The sequence below is a fragment of the Nelumbo nucifera genome, chromosome 1 (genome assembly GCF_055504915.1).
Source record: "Nelumbo nucifera cultivar China Antique chromosome 1, China Antique-T2T, whole genome shotgun sequence".
In the NCBI taxonomy this organism is placed as follows: domain Eukaryota; kingdom Viridiplantae; phylum Streptophyta; class Magnoliopsida; order Proteales; family Nelumbonaceae; genus Nelumbo; species Nelumbo nucifera.
The window spans coordinates 152399368-152422293 of NC_142649.1; the positions used below are offsets into that span (position 1 = coordinate 152399368).

The window sequence follows — 22926 nt, forward strand, 5'->3', positions numbered from 1 at the left end:
GGTTAAAACTGTTAGGGCGGGGTTAATTAACCTAACCATGGTAAATGGGGTTGAGTTCACGGAGTTGGGCTTCGACCAACGTTTTTTCTATAAAAGGGCGGTTTCAATGGAGGTTTCTTTGACTACTCCATCTCCATCTATTTTCTCTCTCTCTCTCTCTATATCTTCTCAGAGATCCAGAGAAGGGGGAGAGTGGAAACACAGAGAAAGAGCGAACAGAGACTCACAGTGGCAGAGCTTGAGCTAGCTCTGAAACGACAATGGCGGTTTCTTTGAGGGGGTTCTCTCTGTGTTTTGTGCTTCTGTTGTTGCTTGTCGGCGTAATGGCGAGAGTAGGGAAAGAGCAGGTTTCCGATTCGAGGTACAAGTTAGTTAGCTGTGTTTTGTCTATGAATTTCTACGCCATTGGAGGTTGTTGAATGAGGTGTGATTGGTAGTGAGGAATGGAGAGGTCTTTGGAGGTTTCTGAGGTGGTCTCTGCTTGTCCTGTTGTTCTCTGTTCAAGGACTCGAGCTTTTCTTGGATATGAGGAAGAGTTTGGGACAATGAGGGTCGATGTATTAATTTTACCTTCTTTTTTCTCTTCTTTTCTTCTGGTTTTCTTTAAAGTTGTTGCTTCAAGGTCGAAAAAGTTTTCTTCATTACGTGCTTTTCGTATTATTTTTCCGAAATTAGGGGTGAATTCCAAGTGAAAAGGAGAGTTTCTTCGGTTCTTGACTCGATTTGGGACGCCGCCGCTTTTGTGTTCTTCAGCTCTTACATTTCTACCAGTAGGGAATGAGGATTCTACTTAATGATGCAATTTCTACCTCATTTCCAACTTTTTCTTTAATTTTGTTTTCAGAATTCAGCTAAATTGCTTCTCGGGGATCTCAAACTAAGCTCATAGAACTTCATTTATTCGTTGCAGGACTGAGGGCACAGAGCAACTGCAGAGTTCGAAGAATTCAACAATGGAGGGGAGGTCAGTACTCAGTACACGGTGGTTTCAGTAGCTCTTTGATATTCGTTCTTGTATGTTCGCTTTTTCCTCGATTGTCGGCGGATCTAGGCCGTCCGCCTTGTTGCGGGTGAATCTGGGTCGTCAGATAAATTCTCTGATGTTTTACCAAAACCTTGGAACAATATTAACCGTCGAGATCGAGATCCGGAGATCTGGACCCTTTATTCCATTACGTTAGTTTCTTTTTCGGATCCAATCTTTCGTTTTCAACTCTCGAGGTCGAGGATAAAATCATAAAAGCCCCCATTGGTTATCAACTACTAAACAACAACCCCTACTTTCTTGTCCAGTTCCCCTATTTTTTTCACATTCCCCAAAATCATCCTCTAAGAATATCTATTGTTCCATCTTGATCTTTACTCGTTACTCGATCCAACGGCCTTCTCCAAGATCTAACGAGGACACTTTAGTCATTTTGTTGTCATAGGATGTATCGCGTATGAAATTCCCTCCGACCAGTCGCCCCGCCTGACTCTCTCTCTCTCTCTCTCCCTCCAAAATAAGCTTTTTACGGTTTTACCGGGAGACTGCCTCGAGCAGTGTAGGAGTCGTTCCGTATCGAAGACATTTCCTTTTTCAGATAGACGAAGGAAGTACGGAAATTCGGGATTTTGATTTATAATTAGTTTAATTTTATTTATATTTATTTTATTATTAAAAATAATAAACTAAATCCGTTCCCTGATTGACGGAGCATTGCATGTTGTTGTTAATTAATTATTTACCAACGCTGAGTCAGAGATCTTGATGGTTGATGCTGCGAATTTGGTAGACCAATTGAGATGACCAAAAGGACCTTAGCAACTTTTTCTTTTTCCATGATGGCGGAAAAAAGCTGAAATTTGCTAAGATGCGCCGGTAAAAAGTCGTTGAAGGTCATTGAATGATCTAATCAGAGGGTTCTGGTTTAACGTGAACTACTGAGAAGCGACTGTTTGCCATTATGATTTTACTCGACTCTGGTGTGCCCCCATTAATGGGTTTATGGGATTCTGACTCTTTGAATGATTTTTCAGGTTGGAGGAGACTGAACCCTGGAATGAGCACGCTGTCGACAATCCAGAGGAGGTGGCTTCAATGGTGGATATGTGAGTCCTGCTCTTTCTGTCTTCTCCTTTTCAATCCACCCATCTTTTTTCTCTCTGTCTCTCTCCCCAACAAGAATTTAATTCTTATTCTTATTAAATTGCAACCGCAGTTAATTCAGCACTTCACATATTCTCCCAGATCTCACTGAAACCTGAGTAACGTGGGTCGTGGGGATTTGGGGTAGGTCAGGAAGACACTCACATGATTCGCACGTCACAACAAGATTAAATCGACATGGCCCTTTCCCTTTAATAACAAAAACACCTACCCATCTCTTAATAATTCGATTAGTTTTCACTTTAGGTCCCCCACTCTTATCTGTTGTTTCTTCTCTGCTTCTCTGTTCTGTTTAATTGTTTTATCTTTTGATTCTTCCATTAGTGGGACGGTGAGAGGTTAGAGGAGAGGAAAAAAAGAATAGTCAAAGTTCAACCGTATGTCTTTTCATGGCTGATTATGAAAAAGTAAATAAATAGAGCAAATGTTGACATGGTTAAAGATACTTTACGCAGTTTGTCTATTGAATTCAATCTGTCTCTCTCTTTTGGACTTGCTTTTTATCAAAGTTTTCTGATACTCTAAGCTCATTCCTACAATAGCCATTAATGTGTTTAGAAGTCCGTTTGGAGTGTGAACTGTGAAGAATGACTAACCAACCCACACCTCCAGAGTTCTGACTCACCTAACGTTTCTCCTATTTGCTGACAACCTCCGCACATGCATTTGTCGTGAGATCCGCGCTTCGCGCTTTAAATTTACCTCATCTCACTTTTCCTCCTTACCTATTTGCATACATTATTTTGTATGTCTATGCCTCTTATGCATTTTTCGGGCCTCTGTAACCACTTTTGTAAAGATTTCACTCGACTAAGACAAAAGGCTCGTGTATTTAACAGAGGCCAGCAAAGATGCTGGTTCTGTTTGCTTCAGGCATAATGACAAGGATAACTCAAGTTTCTCTCCCGTCGTTCTTTAGTTGAGCCAGTGGGGGAAGGGAAGAATCCAATTCTCCCTCCATTTCCTTCTCTCTTTTGATCTGTAAGAAGCCTACTTGGCTACTTGGACTATTCAGATCAGACATTCTGCTGGAACCCATTAATCTATGAATCAAGTTGCTCAAGCCCGGTTAATATACACATGCTTTGGGGCTGGATGCTAACTGTATTAAATCCTTTTATCGTTTTCAAGTGACAGCCCTGCTCATGCATTGTTGAGTAAGGGGAAGTACATCTCCCCTGTTTCTTCTTCTTACCCCTCTATGTTTCCTCCGCTCCAACTAAGCGAGTTTGACCCGTTTTATTCGATAACAACACACTGCCCCTTCAAATGACAAAAATACCCAGAACTTTTTTAGGTCTAGCGTTATCTCCCTTTCATTTCCCTGTTAGCATTTGTGGAAAGCTGGTTCCACCGTCACCGACACACCAGTCACCAATGAATTAATTGCCTAGCTTTACATTCCTTTAATCTATTCCCAGCAATACTAATTACCCAACTGTTGCACGGTCGCATGGAGTTGTTCTTGACTAACGTGTCAATCAGGGACAGGCTTATGCACAGCACAAGCTGTCGAACGTATACAGCCAAATTTTGTTTCTGGCTTTCTGCTAATCAATAAGATAAGGGAAAAGGTATATGTGAAAATTAAAAAAATTGAAGAAAAGGAGAGAATTCCCGTATCACGCGTCCCTGTCCGGCGCGTTGAAGCACATGGGCACCTCGGAATGGATATGGACATGTATGTTTTCCAACTTCCAATTTGGTTAGATGCCCTATGTGCTTCAAGGAGGAATCTGCCTTAAGATTCTGACAGTGGACCAGTGGGCTGCTTAAAAAGACGTTGATTAATGCGCAACTTCCTTCTTAATTGCTTGGCCTAAAGAATAAAATGGTTGAATTATTTATGGGTAAGGAACATTTATATTTTTTATAGTGATAATTAGTTAGTTATTCAGTTAAAAACGATGTTTTTTGTATTGAGCAGGAGCATTCGTAACAGCACAGAAAGGAGGAACCTGGGCTACTTATCATGTGGAACGGGCAATCCCATCGATGACTGCTGGCGCTGTGACCCTCAGTGGCACCTCCACCGCAAGCGCCTAGCCGACTGTGGCATTGGCTTTGGACGTAATGCTATTGGTGGTCGTGATGGCCGCTTCTACGTTGTCACTGACCCTAGTGATGATGACCCCGTCAACCCCCGCCCTGGCACCCTCCGTTATGCTGTCATCCAGGACAAGCCCCTGTGGATTGTATTCAAGCGTGATATGGTCATCACACTTAAGCAGGAGCTCATCATGAACAGCTTCAAGACCATCGACGGCCGTGGCGTCAACGTCCACATTGCCAATGGGGCGTGCATCACCATCCAGTTTATCACCAATGTCATCATTCACGGCCTCCATATCCATGATTGCAAGCCCACCGGCAATGCTATGGTTCGGAGTTCCCCATCTCACTATGGCTGGAGAACAATGGCTGATGGTGATGCTGTCTCCATCTTTGGGTCTAGCCACATATGGGTTGATCACAATTCTCTCTCCAACTGCGCCGATGGCCTTGTTGATGCTGTCATGGGCTCGACTGCCATCACCATTTCCAACAACTACTTCACCCACCACAACGAGGTAACATCTACTCAATCAACTCTCTCATTAACATATTTTTAATGCTATCTAGGCTCTTGGATGGTTCATTTACTTGAACCAGTTGGTGGTTATTTATTATTTTGTGTACAATGTGAAACAGGTGATGCTCTTGGGTCACAGCGACTCTTACACGAGAGACAAGCAGATGCAAGTGACCATCGCATACAACCATTTTGGAGAAGGCCTCATTCAGAGGATGCCTAGGTAAAAGAGATATTCTGCCATTTGTTCTCATCAAAGTTCAAACTTTCTGTTATTGGCTTGGCCTCTTTCTAATACTAATTACTATAACATTCCAATTGCCAGGTGTAGGCATGGTTACTTCCATGTGGTGAACAACGATTACACGCACTGGGAAATGTATGCAATCGGTGGAAGTGCAGACCCCACCATCAATAGCCAGGGAAACCGATATCTTGCCCCGACCAATCCATTCGCCAAGGAGGTATAATTTTTGCTCTGCTTCTCTGCATATCCCCATACTTGGACTTTAATGGAATCAAGTTTGATATCCAAATGGTCACGATGGTGTATTGGCATGGCCAGGTGACAAAGAGGGTAGATACATCATCCGGTGTATGGAAGAATTGGAATTGGAGATCCGAGGGAGACTTGCTTCTGAATGGAGCCTACTTTACCCCATCCGGAGCTGGGGCCTCCGCCAGTTATTCAAGGGCCTCGAGCCTGGGCGCCAAGTCCTCTTCCATGGTGGCCTCCATTACTTCTGGTGCTGGTGCTCTGTCCTGCCGCAGGGGCTCTCAGTGCTAGTATCAACCAATGACAACCCCAAAAAGGAAAAAAAAAAAGAGAAGAACCGAATTTTTCTTTCTTTTTTTATTATTATAGCGTCCTACTTAGTTCCCTGCAATTCTGATCCTCTGCTCCATCTCTGTACCTGTTCCTACTTGACAAGTGTACATTTTTTACACATGTCATTATGTTGTCAGAGCCATTATATCCATTATTCCTCTAGTCTGTTGTCTCCTGCCCAACCTCGGCAGCTCGGCCTGCTTCAATTGAAGAAAAATTTCATCCTTGGAGCAGGTGCGGAAGCGTGTTCATTTCTCCCTTTATTTTGTTCTTTACTCCCATCTTCACCTCCCTATATCATCAGTCTCCTCCATCAGATCTCCACCCTCTACTACTTGGTACCCTCTCCCGTCTTGCAGTTACAGTACAATCAAGTCTTTCTGTCTCGGCATAGTATCTCTTCTTCTGGGTTATAGGGATTGGATGATTTTGTGATTCTTTCTTCTTTTAAAAGGTCATACATGCAATAGTATTAATGTTGATTTGGGTATTGGAAACTCTGTTACAAATGATGATGCATAGCAGCAAAGATTCTCTACTTTCTTTTACCAGTGAATAGTTTTTCGTCCTTTTCTTGTTCACTTGTGTGGTTTTGGTTTTTTTGTTACAATCTCCAGTCTGTTATATTTTCTGGGTGTGCTAGATTATGATGTGTGTGTGTAGAGAGAGAGAAAACGAGAGGCACTTGTTCATCTGTTTTTGCTTTGGTTTGCTGAGAATTCACATGTTAGGGGGTTTGGCTTTGATTGCACGAGTTCTTTTTAGCAAAAAAAAAAAAAATACAGAAACAGAAAACAAAGTGGGTACGTAGCTTTCTCTCCTAGTTTCTGAGCTGATTACATTACAGACAGACATAAAACTGAAGAAAGCAAGCTCCTATCCTATCTAGACAAGGGAGGAACCTTCCAATTGAGCCAATGAAAACAAAACGGTTAACAACCATGTTCAATCAGGATACATACAGGAAGCTCCCTCATGTCCTGAAGCAGTGTTGTTGATAAGAAGTTCAATCTTTCCCAAATGCCAAGCAGACCATCAAGAACAAAGCAGTAGTCCTCCCATAGTCCCTTAAGCACAGAGCAATGGGCTTTCATGTCATGTAGCCAAGGCATGCTCAGCATGACATGAGCATCCCATGCCATGGCATTCAAGAAAGAATCAACCAGCTATGATGGTTTGGTAATTCACGGGTGAGATCTGACAATAACAATACCACATGTGAAGTGGGGACTCTATGCAGCATGATTGGCATGTGAGGCATTTCTCTTTTTTTTGTTTTTTTTTTCCACCTCTACAAACTGGGCCCGCCCATATGCAGCAGCACCCTAATTGCATCTTCACACATAAACCTTATTGGGGCTGTCACCTCAGCAACCACCCTCACAGCATTCAAAGTGGAAGGGGGATGTAGCATGGACTTTGGTTCAGGACATTTATGATACTCAGGTCGGGACTAGATAAATGCAATTGCCACCCATGACTCAACTGTATCTTGATTTTTGACCCTTCCTCTCTGCCATAGTGGAGCAACAGATAAGTTCCTTCTTCTTACCTTCAACTAATGCTTCATTGACATTTTGAGAACTTGGGTCCCAGCTTTCCTTCATGAAACACACCCTCCATCCCGTCGAAGATCAACTGAAGCAAATAAAGGCTCATGCTTCAGAAAAGATTTGAGTGCCATTTGTTTTGGCACATTATCAGGTGCCATGTTGGTACCCCACAGGTACAGCTATTAGAAAGTTGTTGTTTTGGAGGGTGAATAAATTACCCGATCAGGTTCCATGTTTGAATAACTTCTGTATACCTTTGTGATATATTAGTGAGCTACATAGGTTCCACTTCTGACCACAGAAATAAAGATGAAAGTCTTTCAAAACATGCCACTTGGGAGGAATTTCCAGCCAAGTTCCAACCCTAAAAGGATTACCCCTACTGGCTTGTAAAGTTCTTTACTAGACCCACCGACACACACATTACAACTCACAAAGAAATTATCACAACTCAAAACTGAATTGTTCTACTCTTATGTGTGTGTGTAAGAGAGAGAGAGAGAGATCAGGATTTGTTCTCCAAAAGGTGCCTAAACTGCCACACTACTATATAAACTGTAGCCAGCTAGTTATAGCTTTTTATCACATTGTGGGCATCAGGTTCCATTTCAAGACTCTTGAGAGTTGAGACCCAAAAATCAAATCTTGGGTGCTTCTAGCTCTGCCACCACGCTTCCAATCAGTAGATAGGAAAGACCCATCTTATGCCACAAGAAATTATCCTTTGTCTCTGGATTTCGCAAGTAAGATGGATGCCACTGAAATCATAATATCCTGTTGTATTTGATGGATTGATAGAAAGCATTTTCAAATATCCCTCCAGACTTGTTACAATACAAAGAACTTGTAATCTAGGGAGTTGTACCTTTAAAGTTTGAACCAAAGGAAACTTGCAACAATACAGTACACATTTATTTATGAACTGTAATGAAGATAACCTAGCCAATAGCCAAGAATACTCTTTTTCAGGATCATAAAGAGATTGATAAGCCGTGGCAGGTGAGCCTTTTCATGTTTTCTAGGTTTAATTGGAACGAGTCAAGGGGAAAAAAGGAAGAGAATACAGAGGATTTAGATGCATAGGCACGAAACTGCATTGTGAAAGGGCATCTCTCTCAACTGTATTTGAATCCTACTCTGCCCAGTTTTTGACTTGGGTAGACTTCAGTAAAATGGGCCTCTCTAAAACAAAAACACCTCAGAGAGAGGAGAGAGGACTTCTAAGCTCTTGCCAGAATTGTTTATCCTCTTGAACAAAACCACTCTTCCTCTCGTGTTTTTCCCTTGTAATATGTAAAGGAGAAGATTGGCTGAACCTGAACCCACAGCCACAAGCTCCTTTTTCCAAGTGGGTCCATAAAACAAAAGCTCATTTTCATCAGAAAAGAAAAGAAAAGTGGGACGCTTTAGAGATTAGAAACATGGGCAAGCCAGTTTCTGAGAATCGCGGAGTCCCAAGAGATTCCAACTGACATGCTCATGCTTATCCAAAACCAGTATATATATATATATATATATATATATATATATATATATATATATATATATATATATATATTTTAACTCCCTGAGCATATACTGAATACTGCTTTATCTTTAACTCTTAAGCTGGTCCAATAAAGAAGTGGATTGTATTTGTGGCAATAAGAGACACCCAAAACCCAAACTCAAGACGCTCCTTAGTCCTTACCCATAAAAGGGTCCTCATTCCTCGAAGGCTAGTTGTATGATCAGGATTTACAGAGAATCAGGTTCCACCGGACAACCTCAGAGAGAGAGATAGGAATTTAAGAAATTGCCTAGAAATGAAATGTCAGAAATCAGCAAGGTCATTTGATTATGGCCACTAGACATCTAGAGTGCACCCAATGACAATCTCGAGGCACTGGACACACCTGCTCAGGACTCAGGAGTGAGGATAGAAGCCATCTTCATTCTCCAACAAAGAATAATGGAAAGTTGGAAACCCACCTGGCAAGGGAGCACCTAATGGTGTATATGGATCGGTTTTGGATTAAACCCCCTTCAGTTTAAAGTCAATTTAGACGGATTGGACAGACCAACAAGACATATTGAATTGGACCAATTCGGTCTAAAATATTTATTAGATTGGATTGGACCCAGTCCATCCGTAATAAATTTATATTGGATTAGATTGGATTAAGCCAATATCTGGTCCTTTGATATAGATAAGAATATAGGTGTTAATGGATCAGATTTAGATTGAAATCAATCTAAATAAAAACGAAATTGAACAGATTAGACTGGTCCAAAATATTCATGGATTAGATTGGGCCTGATCCATTTATAATGGACTCACATTGGACTGTATTGGATTGGATCAAATCTAGTCCAATTGGCACCCCTAAGAACATCGACCAATTGACAGTTGATACATAATTTCCTTCGTAACCTTTCACGTCCATATCAATATAGTAAAACCACTTGGTGTATTGGTTGTGATCCATCTCTCAATCATGTTTCTATTATGTCTTAACTAGTATTAGGGCCCATACAATTTTGGGTATCAATCCTCTACACGCCAGCCAATTTTCTTGTATCTGCTTTCTATCCTCCTACAACTCCTCTGCATATGCAGGTCCTTCAGCCCCACATCTAGGGGTAGCCACCACATCATCTGAACTTTTCAGGAGCTATTCGAGCTGTGTCATGAAAATTTTGATTCGTAAGGCTTGCGAGCCTAATCAAACTTTTACATATATATATATATACATAATAAATATGAAAATATTATACATAATAAAAATATTATATTATATATATAAAAATAACTAATTTGTATAATTCTTAATTTTTTATATGTCAAATAAAAATAATTTTTATATGTATATTGTTTTATTTTTATAATTTTTTTGGCTCATGGTCGAGTTCGAACTTATGAGCTTTTGCCTCGAGCTAAACTCAAACTCAAGTCTCTATCTCGAACCAAGCTCAAGCCTGATGGTTTATTGATGAGCCAAGCTTGAATAGTTAGATAATATTTGGCTCGACAATCCACCCCTTACCCACATCTTCGATTTTCTTTTTCTTTTTCTTTTTCTTCTTTTTAGGCTAATTGTTTTAATTACCACTGGAGGTGGTTTTCTTAGCATCTAAAACTGACTGGTACATAAATATGAAAGCTTTAGTAAAGGATTCGAGAACCCAAGGTAGAGTAGATATCAGTTTGCCTATCTAAAGATGCAACCAGTGCTTTCAATAGGGCTACAACTTGGGCCCGAATGGCTAAAGAAAATGGTTGGGTTGGGTCAGGTTTAAGTTCATGTTAGGATTAAGGTTGAGGCCTTGACCAACCGAATTAAGGCAAATCTATATCTATACTATGTTAAAAAGCATGAATAACCTCAAGAATATTTCTAGAATTTACTAAGGACAAAATTTACCCCCTCCATATTTAAATTTAATGATAAAAAAAGGGGACAAATAGGGTAATTGGTTATTGATATTAAATGAGTTGAAAAGAGGTAACTTTAAGATATTCAATTCATTCAATTCCCTCTCATTAAATTCAACATTTAAGATATTAAGTTGCATTTACCTTATTGAATCTTATATTTAGGGCATTTTTGTTTCTTCTCATCAATAAATTCTATTAATTAAATCCATACATAATAAATTAATAATTCCAATAACATAAAAACTTATACTTTTTAAAATCTACTTGAAAAAATAGTGTTTTCATCTAGGTGGTGTTAAGAAATTAAACCATTTTGAGTCAAGTGGGTCAATCCATGTTGCTATAATTAAATAATAAGATCAAAAATAGATCAAATGAAAAAGTAAAAAAAAATAAAAAAAAAATGGAAACATTTTTAACATCATATATTTGACATATTAAACAATAATAACTATGAGAAATAAGAAATGTTTTTATTAATTATGAAAATGGAATGTAAAATTTAAAACCAATTGAAAATAAAACTATTTTCCTATTCTCTCTCATTAAATCTCATATCTAAGGTATATTCTTTCATTAGGATATATTTTTTCTCATCGTTATATTCTACTAATTAAATCCACAACATTAATTTTAATAGTAAATAATGGCATAATTAAATAATAAAAAAGTAAAATATATAATATAAAAAATAAAAAGAATTGGGTATATCTCTAATATTGTTTATCATTATACTAAACCAAAATAAGTATGAAATATTAAAGTATTTTTATTAATGATGAAAATAGAATGCCAAATTTAAAATCAACCTAGAAATCAAATGATGTCATAGTCAAATAATATTTTTTTTATAAATAGAAAATACAAAGAATCAAAAAAAAAATAGAGAACATTTTAGCACATATCTAATGTTATATATTTATAAAAAATAAAATATTAGATACATCTCTAATATTATAAATTCATTATATTGAGCAAAAATAAAAATTATACATAAGAAATAATTTTATCAATGATAGAAATATAATACAAAATTTAGTGTCAACCTAGAAATCAAACTATTTTCCTTTTTGGGTGGTGGTTTAGTGGTTTGGGTCAAATGGATTAATCGATGATATGATAGGTAAACAATAAATTTAAAAAAAAAAAGTACAAGTAATCAAAAGAATATATGGGAAATTATATATATATATATATATATATATATATATATTAATTATATCAAATAAAAATTAAGTGTGATAAGTAAAAATTATTTATAAAATATAGATGAAATATATAATTTAAAACTGATCCAAAAGAAATCTATTTTCTTATCTAGATGGTGGGTCAATGATCCAACTTTTCAAAGAAACTCATGATGTCATAATTGAATAATAAATATTTATAAAAAAAAGATAGAACACAAAAAATGAAAAAATATAGAATTTTGCCAAAAACCTTTGGGAACATTTCTAATGTTATATATTCTTCATATTAAATAAAAATAATTGTTAAAATAAAATTTATTTATTTTTATGACATAAATGGAATACAAAATTTAACAACAACAACAACAACACTAATGATAATTGGTAATGTTGATGTAGCACGATCTAGTTGCTCCCTGCTAGAAGGCAACTCAGACGCCAGTCTGCTACGTGGCCAGGTCGAACTACAAGACAAGTAGATCAGAGGTCCCGGGGTGCTTTACCTGGTGCGGGCACCCCAATGCTTAACTTAGCATTGGAGGTTTTAAGAGAGCTGAGAGATTAGAATGCTAGTGAGAGAGCTAAATCGCGCGTACCTTGCGAGGCTAAAAACGATGCCCTTATATAGGCGAGCTGCCGTGGACCTCCCGAAACTTGTCCGAGATCACTGGCCTGCATACTCCAGAGTCAGTTCTGCACCAGAAGATGGGCTCCATGCAAGCTAATAAGGCTTATCCAAGTTCGTCCGATTCGGGCAGGATAGCGGTAAGATCCGTTGGCGTGCAACGTGATCCCGAGGAGATCGGAGACAGCTAGCTCGCTTCTAGAAGAAGGCTACGTGGCATCTCGATAGGTCGGTGTGTGACAAGCTGCTTGGGCCTCGGTCTTAGCTAAGTGACCTAAGGTGCCCAATGTAACTTGGACTGCTGAGGTGTCTGAGGATGCTGAGATGTCACAAGATCAATGGGTCACTCCACGTGTCACCATATCACAAGTCAGGCAAAATTATCCCTCATCAATTGGTAATTGAATTTAAAATTTAAAATTAATCAACAACAACAAGCACATTTACTACAAGCATTTAAGTTTATTTTTAATCATATTGTTACTTTGTTAATTTCTAATTTCTATCTTAACTATGATATATCTAAAACTCAAGTAATTAATATGAAAAAAATTCTTACTTGCAATGTATATGCTTAATTACTAGTTTTTTTTCTAAAAGGCTAAAACATGATAACTATACTCTTTTACAGATAATATTGTTAAAATTAAAATAACTTGAGGCCCTAAGAAATAAGAACATTTGGCAAAAAACATAGATAAATTGGGTCAAACCCGAGCTCAACCTAAACCCAACCGGATGGTTAAGGTTGGGAGTTCAACTGCTCGAATTGGGTTAGGATTGACCTCAACCAACATAACCCAGCCCAACTTGCTCCTTTGTTTTCAACCCGTTGTTGGTCTGACCGGGTGGTTCTAGTGAACCTCTAACCCGTCATAACACAATCAATTGTTGATTTGGGCAAAGAACCATCAATCAACAGGTTGAACCATCTGACGTATTTAATGGGTTAAGGGTATATTCATATTTTGTTTTGTTTATGTTTTTTTATTATTTGAAATTTTCATCAATCCAGATGGAACGGCGGCTCAGCCTCCAAAGTCCAAACCAGGTTTTGAAAAACTGGGTGCAACTCAAGTTCCTATTTATTCCAAATCTCAGAAATAAAACCCTAACTTTTAAGGTAGGGCAGTCTAAGGGTGTTAATGGATCTATTTTGGATTGGATGGATCAATAAGACATATTAGATTGGACCAATTCAGTTCAAAATATTTATTAAATTGGATTGGAACAATTCAGTCCAAAATATTTATTAGATTGGATTGGACTTGGTCCGTTCATAACAAATTTATGTTGGATTAAGTCAATATCTGGTCCATTGATATAAGCTAACTAGATAAGAATATATGTGTCAATGGACCAGGTTTGAGTTGAAACCAATCTCTAGACATTGAATTGAATTGGTCCAAATTGGTTCAAAACATTCATTGGATTGGATTAGACCTGGTCCATTTACAATGGATTCACATTGGACTGGATTGGGTTGGACCAAATCCAGTCCAATTGACACCCCTAGGGCTGTCCTCTTTTGACCTTGGATTCAGAAAATCCCAAGCCGAATGCAAATGGGTTGAGGCTATGAGCACATTTTTGGGGGCGTGTAACTATCTTCAAAATAAAGACATTTCCTTGTTTATTAAGAGACTTAGGCCCTATTTGGCGCATCTTCCGTGTGGGCTATTGGCTGTTTAGAAGTTTAGCAATTCGAGTCTTCACCTTTTCCTATTTGGTTGGAGGAAGATTTAGCCGCCAAAAGACTCCATCCTAAAAAAAGGCAAGAAGCTCAATTCAATTTTATTTCGGGAAGCTAGAAATCAGGTTTCTCGTCTTCACGTGGAAAGGCGTGTTTCTGACCAAACAGTCTGTGGGCTACTAAGATCTTTATGTAAAAGTCCACTAGTGGCATTTGATAAATCTGAAAAGTTTGAAATGATACTATTTGTCTCTGAAATTTGAATAGATAAGGTTGTTTGTGTTGGATCAATCCTTCATCATATGAAATTTCTTGGTGTTACTATTTTACCCCTAGAATAGACTAATCGGTAATTTTGGGTTCCATTTGTACTACTTTATAAAATATTTAATAATTAATATGAATAAAAAATAAAATATTTAATAATTAATATGAATAAAAAATATAAAAATAAAAAATAATGTGTTGAGTTCAAAATAATAGTTAAAATACGAATAAACTATTAAAAATTGAAATAATATTGAAAATAGTAATAAATTTCATGAAGCAATGAAAAAATAATTAATAATTAATACAAATCAAAAATCAAAAACTAAATTATTAAAATTAACAAGAAAGCAGGATTTTTCTAAAATCTTGCTAGAAAGGGGAGGAATGCTTATAAACAAAACGACACAAGGGTTTCTCTCAGTTATCTCAGAACGAAAAGTAACAAGAAAATGCAATTACTATATGAGATAGGAATCACATGAATTAAGGAAATACCAGTTTTTGGAATCCCAATCAACAATTCCACCAGGTTTCGTCATAGCTGCTCTCCATACCAAGACCTTTTCCGTTCCAAAACGTTGCTCGAGCATCTAGAAGTCAGCTTCAAAGGGGCCGTACATCGGAGGGATCCACTTCGTAGAACACCGGAAGCATCAGCCGCTGGCACTCCACGATCTTCGCCATCTCTTCCAAGCACTGCCTGGACGACGTGATCAATGCCATTGAATCCTCTATCGACGCCAATAGGCTCGGTGCGATCTCATCCCCTCGTCGTCCATGAACATTCGGATATTATTCTATATGAGCTCTCTTTGAAGAAAAGATAACGAAGAAGCAAATCAAAACCCTATAAAATCAAATATAGGAAGAGTGAAAGCTCAGATTTGCGAAAATGAATAAGAAAAACAAGATGAAAGTGAGGATTTGAGACCATGAATATACCTGGTGCAGTGGTTGGGCAATGCAGCAAGTCCCTTTATGAGAAACAACTCGAATGAGATAATTTTGGATTTAAAACAGGGGTATACCATGTTTTTTTGAAATTATTCATGGGCATTTTAGATTTTGAGCCAGGTCTAAAACGCTTTTAAGCATGTTTAAGTGTTTGGTCGTGGTCTTACTGTTTCAGGTCTGTGAATGCATATGTCATGAAAAGCAATGTTTTCAGATTTTAAGGTCTGAAAAGTGTTATCTAACGCCACCTACTTCTTTTGACTATCAATTCTTCCAAAAAAATCTATTAAAAAAGATTTTCCAAACAGCCCCTTAATATTGTAGGCTCTTTAGCTGAACTTTTAGATTCTCTGTGCATATTGTATTAGACCCTGTTTTCATTTTTATATAAGTTGTGGGCCTATGGTAAATTTCTTTTTCATGGTATCATTCATCTTCAAGATGTATAACTTTTCCAACTAGTGGAAAAATTAAAAAACATAAATTTATAATAGGATCATTTTTTCAAATAATGACTTTTTATAGATAAAAATGTCATCATATAACCTACCTGGAAATTAAAAGAACATGTTCAATAATGACCTCTTATGTATCTAACCAATTGCATTTTATATATTAACTTTAGGGTTTAGACATGAAAATCAAAGAGGTGGCGGGAAGCTTTAGTCCAACCATGGAAGAAGCGATGTAAAGCCCAGTTGAGAAAGGGTTAGAGATTTCTTTAGGTTGGGCTTTGAACACTTGGGGTGTCTTCGGGTTCGGCAAAACTACAAGTTGGGCTCTTCACCTCTGAGAGTTGGATTCCTACCATAAAGCCATACCAGATCCAATTGCTAAAGGTTTCCAATGTAGCATATTTATTGGGATTTAAGCTAGTCCTAGTCCCATTGCCACTGAGCACACATTTTTTTTTCCGGCTATTTTCTATAAGCCCAAAATGGGCCTATTTGTCAAAATTTCAGACTTCGCCCAAATTATGTAGCTGGTCCATTGGTCCAGGCTCCGCACTTATTAGGCCATTTACTACAGATAATGGTTTAGGCTCTAGGGCCCTAACGACTTGCAGCTTGAAACCAGCTTCAATTACAAGCCCATATGTGAGTTTTTGCTGCAAAGTGCAAACATTTGGGGAGCAAGTGATTCCCCGATTCCCCGAAATGTTGACTGTTTTGAAGGTTTTTGTTTTGCTAAGTTGTTGAACTTTTCAAAGGTGATTTTGGAGAGCGATAACTTCTAAATTCAGTTTCAGAAGAGTACAAATACAAATATGTACAATTCAAATGCAAATAAATTAATATAAAATATAAGGTTTTACACTCTATATATTTGCATTTATACTCCTTCCAAACTGAATCTTAAGCTCTGTCTGGAAGGAATACAAATATAAATATGTAGAGTGTAAAATCTTGTATTTTGTATTATTTTATATGTATTTATACTGTTTATATTTGTATTTATACTCTTTCCTTGGCTCTCTAGCGCTGCAAATTACAAACATTCTCGATTGCTTTAAGGTAGACTTTTATGTTTCTTACTCTTTTGTTGATATATAGGAAAAATCTATAATATGGGAAAGATACAATATGAAAAGAGTTTTGATCAATCAAAACCTACCCATGAATTTTTATAAATAACACCTTTCACTACCACATTTATGATTCCAATATATTGGTCAGTTGTTTTTCGATATCATATCTTTTCGATGTTATAGTCGAACCAATATAGAGAGAGAGAGATTGGCCCATTTTCTAGCTCAAAAGGGTTAGCTTTGTCTGATCTGTGGGTAGACTCTTGTCCATTTTGGTTAGTTGACTCTTTCTTTTCTGATTGCTCTTTAGCTGAAGTTTTTTTTTTTTTTTTTTTTGCTTGTTTGTATTGTTGTTTGTTTTCTTGGTTGTTCTGTTTAATGAATTTCAGTTTACCAAAAAAATGGTTCCTTGAATTGTGTGAAAAATCCTATTTGATAAGATCAATACCTAAAAAATCAGTAGTAGAGGAAATTGTTAGCCCTGATTTTTTTATGAACTGGGATGCCCCAAGTTTAAAATAATGGTTTTGCATTACTTGGGACAAAAGAAATCAGCTTCAATTACAACTCCATATGTGATTTTCTGCCAATGTTTAGAAAATCGAACCAGATTGGCCGGTCGGCCCTGTTGAACTGTGCCTGGGCCTCTGGCCAGTTCACTCGTACCCCCAAAACTGGGATGTGCTAAAAAGAAAACAGACAAAACCGTTAATCCAGATGGTCCAACCAGAAAAATGGTGAACCAGTCCCAATTTCAGAAATCCAAATGATTTTTCTAAAATTTTTTAAACACAAATGTAAACTTTCATAAACTATAGCTTTCCATTTAATTGTCTAATTGGGATGTTTTTTTTTGTTTTTGGTTAATTTTTAATCATCTATGTGACTTCTCCAATCCCATGTATTTTTATACCGATGACATTTTACACTATGGTGTTTAAAAACGAACCAGTGATCGAACCGGTCAGGGGTCTAGTTACCGGTTCGAACGGTCCATCTGTTTAACCCGAATGATCAGCCCGTTCTAAAAATAAATAAATAATTTAAAAAATAATTTAAAAATTTGGAAAATGGTCAAAACCGTTCGAATGGTTAATCGGCCAGTTCAGTGATTTGATGACCAAAATCAACGGTTTTGGGGTAAAAAGCGGTTTTGGAGGAAAATGAAACCAATCAGATGACCGGTTCCCGATTTTTCCGGTCCAGTCCGGTTTTGAAAACAATGTTTTACACTGATTCCAAATGTAACCTTAGTCACACAAGGTTTAACCGAGTTCAGATCTCCTGTCCAAGGTTCAAAATATCGACACGTATCGGCCTGTATCGACCGATATCGCCGCTACAAAGGGTGTATCGGGGTTCTGACCAGTTCACGGGGTGGAGCCTCAAACCGCCCCCCCTGAACTGGTTTTGAAAAAAAAAAAGTAAAAAGAAAGTATTGATATCACCTGATACACCCCTACCGACATATTAGGCGTATCGATATTTTGAACCTTACTCCTGCCAACGTTTATCGCAATCACACATGAAGAACATCTCAACTTCTACAAGTATTATGCAGGGGGAGATGTTCCCAATTCATGGGAGATAGTGAGATAGTATGTTGTGGGTAGACATGGGCAGGAGATCCGGAGTCGGTTGAGCCAAGTAAAATCCACAAAACCACAAACTAAAATTGATCACAACGAATGTAGTTTTTTTTTTTTTTTACGAAGTATTGCTTTCAAAATTTTTCCTCTGGTTCTGTTAAAAGTTAAAAGCAGGATGGCTTGATCAAATCGATTAAGATTGCGGTAAATTAAATCAAAAAATAAAATAAAATAAAAACCCACTGATCTTCAATTGAGGCTTCCCCTAAATTCCCTTGCCTGCGTTTGGAATGAGTGGAAAACGTCATTACTGATAATGTTTTACACTGAACCATAAAAGTGACTTTTTAAGATGAAAGAGTGTAAAGTTTTACATCAATAGAAAACTTAATGCTTGATGAGATTTACATCAATTATTACAACGCTTCCAAATGCCAGCCCTTGAATCATAAAATAAAATCTCATTATGGGTTTCTTTCATTGCATCGGGTGTACACAGCCCATGGCACAACTTGCTGGATGGGCAGACACGAGGCAAGCAAGCTACCATGCTGTAATCTTCATGTGCAGACTAAAAGATCATTTCAGCTCTGAGCTTTCTGCTTTCCTCACCAGTGGCCACCCCGCTTGTCACCGACTTGCCAAATAACTCCAGTTCACAAAACCAAGGCATTTCGCTTTCGCAGCTTTCCAAGATTTAAAAACAACCAAATCTTGGAAGCTTTCCCTCGTAAATCCACAAATTCACTCTGATTTTGACAATGTACCTTGAATAGACAATAAGGGTTGTCGCCATACAGAAGCACAAATGGATAGGTTCCAGCATTGTGTAAAACAATGGAATAAAAACAACAGAAAAAAGGTCAGATTTTAGCAGCTGCTGCGGGCAAAGAAACCCCAAAAGCTTCCACTGTATATGGGAAGATTACAAATCGTACAGATAAAACCTTCAATCATGGTTTATAGTGTCTCCAATCTCCCCAAATCCCAATTCCACTACTACCCATGTATCCATTCTTTACATGATAAAATTGTCCAATCTTTTCATTATGAAATTATTCAGTCCAGGAATCATGATACTGACCTGACAGAAGGACCCTTTTTTTTTTCTTTTTTCTGGATCATTCCCTGACAGAAAAGAACTTGAAACACAAATGCATGTCAGTTGGGTCATCTCAGATGTATTGCCCATTGATTCACCTGGATCCTGGACACTTACTGTCATTGAAGTTTCAAGCCAAACACTTGTATTTGTTGCCATTGATTCATTGAAATTGTTGTAGTTTTTCGTGCTTGCAATTTCTATTTCATTTCTGTGAAGTGGGTTTGGAGCAACAGGACTCCTTACTCAGTTAACACTCATTGACATTACAGCTTACTAATTCAAAGGGAAATGCCATTGAATTGGAACAAGATTATGTAGCACTTCCCCCCATTTAGAGAAATACAACTTTAATTCACAAAACATCACCACCATACTTGAAACGCAGATGCATGTTATTTGGGGTCATCTCAGATATCTCATAGAATCATAGTCAGAGGTATTGCCCATTGATACCCTTGCCGACATTGAAGTTTATGGGCAACAACACTTCTATTTAGTATCATGAATTCATTGAAATTGTCAAAATTGTCCTAGCTTTTTTCTGCTTGAAACTTGTATTTAGTTTCTGTAAAGTGAGTTTGGAGCAAAAGATGGCTCTTGCTATGCATATGCAAGTACTGTATGGAACTTTCTAACAGTCAATAACATTACAACTCACTAATTCAAGGGGAAATGCCATTGAACTAGAACAAGGTTATGTAGCAGTTCCCCCATTTAGAGAAACACAACTTTAATTCATAAAGCATCATCACCAAGCTTTTTTCATTGGAGAGAATGAAAGAAACTCAAGATATGTTGAAATTTAGTGAAAGAAAGCTTAAAAAGGAGTACCTATTTCACTCCTTGTTTCAGTTGGGCTATACAAAGCAGACCTGTTCCTGGGTCTGTTCTCTTCCAACTGTTTAACAACTTCATCCATTGTAGGTCTGACCGAAGCCACTGGAGCACAGCAACCCATTGCAAGTTTTAATGCCTGAACCAAGCCATCCTCCATTGGACTCCTGATTCCCTTCAACACCTCCACGTCGAAAACCTCCATTGTCGTCTCCTCCAACACTGCCACCTTCACCAATGAAGGTAGGTCCACAAATTCCCCACTACGGATGTCTTTACCAGGCTTCTTCCCCATCAAAATCTCCAACAGAAGTATCCCAAACGCATATACATCTGTCCTTGAATTGCACTTCTTCATCCTCTGTAGCTCAGGAGCCTTGTAGCCATCAATCTTTGCAGCTGCAACTATTTCGTCTGCAACTGAAGGTACCATTAGCTTGTCTAGCCCGAATTCAGTCAGCCTGGCCACAAAGAAATCATCTACGAGGACATTTTTTGTTCTCACATTGCCGTGGGTTATGGGTACTTCCATGCCTGTATGCAGATACGCAAGTCCTCTAGCTATTCCAAGTGCAATTTTGTGCCGACGAGGCCAGTTCAACATTGGCTTCCCAGCTCTGGTTTCTGATTTGGACCAACAAACAGGTTATAATCAAACAAAAGTTGTGAAATTCTTTAGTTTGGTTTTCTATAATCCTGCAAGATCAACTCTGTACAAAAACCTTAATTTCAAGTTCCTGTAAACTAAGCTAAGCAGGCTTATTTTTATCATGCATACAATACAGAAGAACAGATTCAGCAAAACATCTATTCCTATCAGTGTAATGAAAAGAAAATCATTCAATCTGAAGTCTAAACAAATCAATGGATGAAACTATGCAGAGATGGCTAAAGAATGAACTTACCATGTAAAAGATCGTGGAGAGTCTTATTGGGGAGATAGTCATAAATGAGGAGCTTCTCCCCTCTCTGTCCCTGATAGAAAGCTCGGAGTGCGACAAGATTTTCATGGCGGACTCGGCCAAGTTGCCTTATCACGGGTAAACATGACCCTCTATCCTTGCAACTACCTTCTCTCAACAGCCTGAGAGCAATGGTTCCTCCATCAGCGAGTTTAGCCTTATAAACGGTTCCATAGTTCGTTTTCTCCATTACCTGACCAGTAGCGTTCAATACGTCCTCTAATGTTAAATGCTCGCCGCCCTGAAACAATAGAAGCTTGCCTTCACCACCTCCACCGCCACCGTTCACCTCATCTTCTCCTTCCTCTATCTCATCTTCATCTCCTCCCCTGTTCCTCCTCTTCTTCCCTTGTACATACCCAATTAGTACTGAAGCCAAAACCACAGCGCCCGCCATCAGTCCGATCACAATTCCAGCAATGGCGCCGGAGCTCAGGCCGGAGCTTCCCCTGCATTCTTCCAGAGGAGACCCACAAAGCCCAGGATTATTTCCTTCAAAAACCCCGGCTCCAAACTTCGAGTGCCCGAAAGTGGGCAGAACCCCAGAAAAATTATTGTAAGAAAGATTCAATTTTTCAAGACTTAATCCAGTCAGACTCTCCGAAATCGAACCAGAAAACTTATTACTCCCAAGATCAAGCTCTTTTAGAGCATGAAATCTAGTTACAAACTCCGGAAATTCTCCCGAAAAGCTGTTGTTTCCCAAATCCAAAACCTGTAAATCCCTACAAGTCGAGTTGGGTAGTGTAGGTTGAGGAAGAGAACCCGAAAGATTATTACCGTGAAGCCGAAGTGTAACAAGCCTATCGCAGAGATTCCAGATCGAAGGAGGGAAAGACCCATTTAAGAAATTACCGCTTAAATCAATATCGGAGAGCAAAGAGCTATACCCAAGCTCAAGTGGGATGCTTCCTTTGAGTGAGTTAACACCAAGGTACAGACTCTGCAACGACGAGAGCTCACCGATTTCTCTGGGGATTTCGCCGGAGAGACCAGCTCCCTGGAGCTGAAGAGATATAAGTTGCAGAGCTGGGTCTCTAAACAGCGAAACATTGGTCCGTTCAGGCGATGAGACGTCGTCACATTTAAGAGGGGTGCCATTAGAGAAGATCCATTTGAGTCCCCTCCATTGACAGAGAGGAACCGAAGTGTTCCACGAAGAGAGCAACATATTCTCTTCACCTCCTTCGAGTGAAGGTTTGATCTTTCCCAGTACAAGCTCTACGTCTGAAGATGATCCAAAGAGGGTGTTAAAGAAACAAAAGCAGGAGAAGAAGAAAATGTAGAAAGAGTAAAGTTGCAGAGACGCCATGAGAGAATAGGAGAGAGTGCAAGAGAGAGGGGAAAGGTGGGTTGGTAGTAGTACTGGGGTGTGCTCTGCCAGTGGTGAGAGAGCCCTTTGAACTTTGAAGAGATTCCTTTTGGGGAGTAAAGCTGAACTCTGTTGACTGAGAGAGTGAAAGTACTACTTGGTCTACTATTTCAACGGCCAGGATTTAATTATATAAATATAGAAAGGTTTGGTTTATATTATTTTAATGGAACATGTCTTATTGAGACGTGAATAAAGCAGGAATTCTTTATTTTGATTTTCCTTGCACGCCTACCTTTGGGCTTTGCAATTGTTTTCTCATTTTTCATTCTTTGATGCAAGA

General features: G+C 38.3%; 2 protein-coding genes and 1 long non-coding RNA gene across 3 annotated transcripts; 1 reads left to right on the top strand and 2 right to left on the bottom strand.

Annotated features, from left to right (window-relative positions):
• Positions 1-211: 211 nt before the first annotated feature.
• LOC104587909 (putative pectate lyase 8) lies at positions 212-6106 on the top strand. The gene is made up of 7 exons (XM_010245687.3): positions 212-361; positions 911-964; positions 2020-2091; positions 4077-4719; positions 4841-4944; positions 5047-5185; positions 5287-6106. The coding sequence occupies exons 1-7, from the start codon at positions 261-263 to the stop codon at positions 5506-5508; spliced, it is 1335 nt and encodes a 444-aa protein (XP_010243989.1). The 5' UTR covers positions 212-260; the 3' UTR covers positions 5509-6106.
• A 5726-nt stretch (positions 6107-11832) lies between these two features.
• Positions 11833-15348, bottom strand: LOC104587910 (uncharacterized). Its single transcript, XR_733680.3, has 3 exons — positions 15242-15348; positions 14795-15146; positions 11833-12655 (listed from the first exon to the last, which is right to left on the bottom strand). It is a non-coding gene; the product is annotated as an uncharacterized LOC104587910 (long non-coding RNA).
• A 4718-nt stretch (positions 15349-20066) lies between these two features.
• On the bottom strand, positions 20067-22709 carry LOC104587911 (putative kinase-like protein TMKL1). Its single transcript, XM_010245689.3, has 2 exons — positions 21215-22709; positions 20067-20933 (listed from the first exon to the last, which is right to left on the bottom strand). Exons 1-2 carry the CDS (start codon positions 22581-22583, stop codon positions 20293-20295), a joined length of 2010 nt encoding a protein of 669 aa, XP_010243991.1. The 5' UTR covers positions 22584-22709; the 3' UTR covers positions 20067-20292.
• Positions 22710-22926: the final 217 nt, after the last annotated feature.